Genomic DNA, 7405 nt, shown 5'->3' on the forward strand with positions numbered 1-7405 from the left:
TAATTCTTGTTATTTTAGCTAATTTCCTAAGAAAATGTAGATGAAAAAATGGTAATTTAACGGATTCTGTCATGGGCAGATGGGGTGTTTGTCACAAATGAAGTACGGTTGTCACCGGGGTCCTTATTTATTGGAAAAATTCCCTATTAGTATCCTGCTGTATTCGGGACTTGATTTCACTTTGGTCCTCAAACTTTAAAATGTGATAATTTAGTACCCAAACTTTTAAAACGTAACATTCTACTACTTGCCATTAACTAACTGTTAACCAGCCGTTAAATTGCATTTGAAAAAGACACAAATGCCTTTCAAGTGTTATTAAATTTTCTTTATCAACTATCTAAACGTCGATAAAAAATTAACAGTCCCAAATATTTGACTTGTCTATTCAAGAAAATTGGAGTCACGTTTGAGTGGACATTCTGGTGACCCCAACTTTCTTAAATAGAAGAGGCAAGAATTTGAGACTATTAATTTTTTGTCAATGTTTGGATGGTTGATAAAAAAATTAGATAATACTCTACGGGCATTTGTGTCTTTTTCAAATACCACTTCACATTCACAGCTGTTTAACAACTAGTTAAGGTACTGTATTGTCATGTTTTAAAAATTAGGATATTAAATTGTCGTGTTTTAAGTTTGGAGACTAAAATAACACTAGGCCCAAAGTACAGGATACGGGAAAATAATTGAGAATTTTCCCTTATTTATTTATTTGAATGCTAGACCTTTTATGGGTGAGTTGAAATATAGTCAAATTAGGGACAAAATCCAAATATAAAACAATAATAACGGAGCAAAAGCGGACAAACTTTCCCTCAATAATTGAATAACCTAATGGATAATTGGAATTTGATCAGAAACTGTAGTGCGTGCTTGATTTAAAGCGAACGCGGTATGAGGAAGTAGTGGAAGAAATCCTCGGCGAAAGAGGGGAAAAACAGATAAAGAACTTTGGGCTTTCAGTCAGTTACTTGAGAAACTTCCTAACAATAACGTGGTAGGATTCTTCCCCTGCTTCCTCTCCAATTTCGCCATGGCTGCCTGCCTTCCTTCTTCCTATCGATTGGATCTTGTTATATAAAGGTGCGATAGTGTGGGCAATTGCAGCGAGTCCGCTTGTTCTGAACAACTTTTCCTACCGTGTTGAGAGAGAGAGAGAGAGAGAGAGAGAGAATGGAGTCTCGTAGCAACAGTAGCAACCACGATAATGGTAGTACAAGCATAGAAATAGTGGAGTTGGACAGTGGAAATGAGGAAGCTGAACTGAAGAAGAAGCCGGAAAACAATGATGTATACTCGCTTTTGCAACGAGGTCTGAGAAGAAAGAGTAAAACGGTAAATGGAGAAAGGGAAGAGCAATCCCAAAAGGTTTGCATATTTAGACTCCCTCAGGGCCTGGCTGATATTGATTTCAAAGCCCACGAACCAGAGATTGTGTCGATAGGCCCTTTCCACCGGGCCAAAGAAACCCTGGTAGAATTCCAGGATCACAAGTGGTATTTCCTTGATTCCCTACTTCAGCGATCAAAGGATTTAAGTGTATATATTGAAGCCATGAAGATAAGAGAGATGGAAGCAAAAAAGTGTTACTCCGAGAGAATCAACATGTCCAGCACGGAGTTTGTGATGATGATGTTACTCGACGGTGGCTTCATTATTGAGCTCTTGCACCAAGTGCGCGGGGTAACTGGTATGTGGGACGAAAATAACCCATTATGTGCGATGCCCCATTTGATCCCGGTGATCGCGAGAGACCTCCTTAAGTTGGAGAACCAGCTCCCCTGGTTTGTTCTCCAGGACTTATTTAATCTCTCGAAGGTTACAAGGGATATTGATTGTGACCCTCTGAATCTGCTTGCCTTAAAATTCTTCAATTTATTCTTCCCGAGACCCCTGGACATTCTTAAGAAGAGCTGCAAGTTGGATGGTCGTCATTTACTCGAATTGTTTCACTTAAGCTTCGGTGGGTTGATGATGAATCATACAGTATTCCGGGACCCCCATTCCTCAGACGATTCAATCTCTTATCAAGATCAGTCCATCCTCCAACTCCAATGTGTAACTCAGCTCCAACCATCTGGGATCAAGTTCAAGCCACTGAAGGCCAACAGCTTCTTGGAGCTCAATTTCAGAGGTCCGATGCACTTCAAATTAGTAGGGCAGAACTGGTACCAGCGGCCACGCTTCATCGACAGGCTTCTCTTCCCTAGTCGACTACTGTTATATGTGTTCCTGAAAATGATATCATATTTCAGAAGTGGGGAGCTACAAATCCCCCCAATAACCATTAACGAGTTCACCAGCACACTCCTCATAAACTGTGCTGCCTTTGAACAGCATCCCGGACGCTATGCTCATCACTGCTTCACAGATTACGTTGCGTTCATGAGTTGTCTCATCAATTCAAGCAGGGATATCAGCATTCTCTGTGTCGCTGGTATTATCTCAAATTTCTCCGAGAGCGATCGCTATGTGGCTCGTCTATTCAACGAACTGGGTAAGAATGTGGGGTCCAAAACAAGATACTCGTATCTATCTGGAATATGTACGCAAGTGGACACGTACTACAACAGTTACCCAGCGATGTTGAGACGTACCTATTTTCACAGTCCATGGTCATACGTCTCCGTCTTTTATGCCATTCTCCTCATCGGCTTCACCATTGTCCAGACGCTATATGCTGTTCTTTCTTATCTTCACCGTTCTAACTAGTTCCATGATTCTATAGTGTGATTAAGATATTTTATATGGGATAATCTGGTGTCACATGAATAAAAGTTAATTTTGGTTTTTATATGTACCAGCGGTCGGTATTGTCAAGTACTAATTGATGTGATGTCTATTTGTCATAAATAATTATATAATTATTGTATTTCTCCATTTTACCAATAAACAAAATATAAGTTTATTCGATAAACATAAACAAAACTAAATACATATGATGTTTGATATGGCTTCTTTTTCTTTGATAAACAGTGTCAATTTATGCCATATAGGCATTTATACCAACTATTGGGGAAATTTCATTTTAACTTTCCCCTAACACTAAGGTATTTATTTAATGTTGGGAAAATTTATGATACAAGAAAACATGGTATCAAAAAAGTTTTGACGAATCAAAACTCACCCATAAATTTTGACAAGTAACACTTGATTGACTAACGCATTTATGATATCACTTGATTGGTTAAAAATTTTAAGTTATCATATCTTTTCCATAGCCGAACCCCAACTATCAATCAATGGCGATTGCTGCATTCGGAACATCTCTCAATGAAAGACAGAAGACAAAGGAGATATTCGCCATTGTGACCTTGTGCTAAGATCTGATCTGAATTTCAAAGTTGTACGTTTACAAATTAAATTAGTTAAATGTACCTTATAGTTTCAGGAAATCGATTATTTATATGAAAGTTGTTGACCTTTCAAAGTTTAAATTTGACAAATCTATATCAAAGATCAAATTATTATGTATCATATATATTTAATTGTTTGGATATGGATATATAGAGATATATTTTAAAAATGTATGGATACCAAAAGAAAATTATCAGAATGCTTGAATCCCTTACCAAATTTATACAAATCACATAAATATATTAACAATATTAAATCTAAAATTGAATTATCTGCAAAATAAAACAAAAAACACATGATAAATGCACACTTTAGTAGGTTATATGAAATAAACATTGCAATCAATGCTATCAGGATTTTAAAACAGGTACACATCATATAATAATTATCACTTATAATTTTTACTTTTTTACTAAATGTTTGGAAAATTTTATTTAGTATTTTTATATAAACAATCTTAATTTTTTTAAATAATAAACTTTCTTTCTTTATTAACATAAAATAGATAGATCATTTAAGCTAGATAAAATAAATTATTTTTTATAATTTTCATTTTTTACTAAATTTTGTAAAAAATAAATCTTAAGTTATTTATTTCAGTTTTTATAATTTCAACTTTATTTCAGTTTTATAATTATAACTTTTAATTTTTATTAGTTTTGGTGGGAAATTTTTAATTTAGTATTTTATGTAGATAATAATAGATAATAACTACCTTTTCAAATAATAAATATTTTTATTTCCAACATATAATTTATATGTAAAATGAAACATAAATCATTTAGAGTAGATAAAATAAATTATTTTTATTGCTTTTAATTCTTATTAAATTTTTGGGAAAAATTAAATATTAAACTATCTATTTCATCTTTTATAATTAGAATTTTCAATTTTTATTAAAGTACAAAAACACTCTAAAAACAATCAATACATAGTTTTGTCAAACTAGGCATTGAGAGCATATCGATGAGTATCGGACCATATCCACTTCCACTAATATTGCACAATATGACCCAATATGGAAGTGTATCATGCCAACACAACTCTTGATTTTTTATTAGCAATATTTCTCTTGAAAATGCTATGAGAATGATTTGCTTTAGAATGGTTACAAATTAATACATTCACCATCAACATCGTTAGCAAGTCATGGCCAAAATTTTAAAACTCAAAAATTCAGGTGATCTTTGTCACAGAAAAAAAAATGGAGGTCATCTTTGAATCTAACTTTATGAAAGTCGATGGGAACCACTATGGTAAGACCTAAAGCTAACCTAGGGACTAATATTTTGTTCACTCATAGATAATATAAGTGTTATGAGATAGGGATTATCATAAGATAGCATCTCTAAAGGCCCTTTGTCATTAACATGAAAGCTGACTGAATTGGTGGGCGAGGATGCACCATAAAATTGGATTGTTCATTTCCTTGAAACAATTGATGGTATTGTTTCATTGGATGAAAGGGGCACCATATACTAGTCGGAGGGCCCTATCCTAAAACGAAAGACTCTCTAACAGTACTTTTAGGCTTACCAATATGACGGGTCAACACTTACCGATTGGAAATGTCTAACTTAAAATGGCAATGAACCTTGTATAATAGAGGCCAAAGGAAAATCTCATGAGATGGGTGGATTCGATCTTTCATGAAAAGTGATGGGGTTATGCAACTGAAACAGTTGGCCCCATGCACCTATGTGATTTCCCACATTTTTAGGAACATGAATAGTATCCCCATTACTAAGATAAGAGGAAAATCTCAAAGATGAACAAATGAAGATGGAACATAGATAAAAGTCCTTTCTATGGAAAATAACATGAAACAATAATAGGGTCGTTGACTAATTAACTTGTACTTTTTGTCAAAAATGGCACACGAATAATTTGCTAAATTGCTAGATGATAACAAACTCAAAGGACCTAATTATGCAAGCTGGTTTCGTAACTTTAATTTGGCGCTCACTTCTAAGAAATTGGAAAAGTTGCCAAAAACTCAACACAAAACATCTAGTGATAGAGCCTCTGAGGCAAGAAGGGAGTATCAAGAATGAGAAGAGAAGAACTCTCTTGCCCAATGTTACCTCATAGCCTCACCAGATAATTCTATTCAGAGACAGTTTGACAAAATCGATATCTATAAAGATATCCTAGATAGTTTAAAAGACATGTGTGAGAAGCAAAATCGTTCTGCACAACAAAAAGTCCTCAAACTATTGATGACCATGAGGATGACTGAGACCCAGCCGGTTCATGACCATGTCATGCAGATGATAGGTTAAATCAATGAACTAGAGGCTCTTGGCTCTCAACTTAATGATGACACCAAAACTAATGTTGTCTTAAACTCTCTGCCCACATCATTTAATTAGTTTGTCATGAACTACAACATGAACAAGCTAAAAGTTAGGTTGCAAGAGCTCAGCAATATGTTGTAGAGAACTGAGGAATCGATTAAGAAGGACAAGCCAGTAGCCATGCTTGTTGAAGGAGGCAACTTTGGTAGGAAGAAATGAAAGGGCAAGAAGAAGCCTTAGAGAAAGGGAAACAAACCGAAGAAAAAGAAGAGAGCCAAGTCATCCGATGAATGTCACTTTTACAAAGAAACTGAGCACTGGAAGATAAACTGTCATCAGTATTTGAAAACCCTCAAAAAGAAGAAAGAAGGTAATTTCGAATATCTAGTCATAGAGACCAATATGTTGGTCACTTCTATCTCTTGGTGTATTGACTCCGGGGCTTTTATTCATGCATGTAGTTATTTGTAGGGGTTCAAGGAAAGTAGATGGCTAAGTGATGATGAGGTCATGCCCTACTTGGGTACATCTGCAACTGTTGCAGCTGTTGCTATAGGATCAGAAGATTTAGTTTTTAAAGAAGGGATTATTACCCTTAGGCTCAGTTTGGAAGGAGTGCAAATGCAAATATGTACACTACAAATACATAAACAATAATAAAAAATGTAAGATTTTGCACTCTACAATTTCGTATTTGTACTTCTTCCAAACTGAGCCTTAAGGTTGTCTTTATGTTCCACAACTTAGAAGAAATTTGATTTCTAATTCTAAGTTATGTAAGGATGGTTATTCTATTTCATTCAGTAACAAGATTATAATAAAATTGAATAACAAAATCCTTACTCATAGAGAACTTGAGAATGGTCTTTATGTACTCCACCATTCTCTAAAAACAAATGTGACCGAAAACAACACCGAAACACATATCAAGAAAAGAGTACGAGAAACGATTAATCCCACATGCCTATGGCATTACCGACTTGGCCATATAAATAAAGAACATATCACAAGATTGGTAAAAGATGGTCCTCTAGATTTTCTCGCTATAGAAAATTTACCAACTTGTGAGCCTTGCCTTGAAGGAAAGATGGCAAAAATGCCGTTTACAGGTAACTCTGAAAGAACTACAGACACACTTAACCTTATACATATTGATGTATATGGTCCCATGAATGTTAGGATACACAACTAACATGTCTATTTTATAACTTTTATCGATGTGGTTACGTGTACCTAATGATACATAAGTCTGAATCATTTGAAAAGTTCAAGGATTTCAAACAAGAAGTCAAGAAGTAGTTGGAAAGACGAATTAAAACCCTTCAATTAGATTAAAGAGGTGAATATCTCTCTAATGAATTCAGCGACTACTTAACGGATAATGGGATTATATCACAGTTGACTTTTTCTGTTACACCACAATTGAATGGTGTATTAGAGAGAAGAAATCAGACTCCATTAGATATGGTTTGATCACTCCTCATCCACTCGGAGTTACTTATATCATTTTAGGGATACACATTGGAGACTGCGATTTACGTGCTAAACCTGGTTCTAACCAAGTCAGTTCCTAAGACTCCTTATGATCTTTGGACTGGCAAAAAACCAAGTATTAGACACTTGAAAATATGGGGTTGTCTAGCACACGTCAAAAAGACATGTACAGACAAATTGGAATTCAAGACCATTTGTTTCCTATTTGTAGACTACCCCAAGAACTATGTTGGGTATCTCTTTTATGACCTATG

The 7405-nt window shown here is 35.0% G+C and overlaps 1 protein-coding gene across 1 annotated transcript; it reads left to right on the top strand.

Annotated features, from left to right (window-relative positions):
- The first annotated feature begins 894 nt into the window (after positions 1–894).
- Positions 895–2879, top strand: LOC104605776 (UPF0481 protein At3g47200-like). The gene has a single exon (XM_010270664.3). The coding sequence runs from the start codon at positions 1177–1179 to the stop codon at positions 2713–2715; it is 1539 nt and encodes a 512-aa protein (XP_010268966.1). The 5' UTR covers positions 895–1176; the 3' UTR covers positions 2716–2879.
- The last annotated feature ends 4526 nt before the right edge of the window (positions 2880–7405 follow it).

This window comes from Nelumbo nucifera, chromosome 1, assembly GCF_055504915.1.
Source record: "Nelumbo nucifera cultivar China Antique chromosome 1, China Antique-T2T, whole genome shotgun sequence".
NCBI lineage: Eukaryota > Viridiplantae > Streptophyta > Magnoliopsida > Proteales > Nelumbonaceae > Nelumbo > Nelumbo nucifera.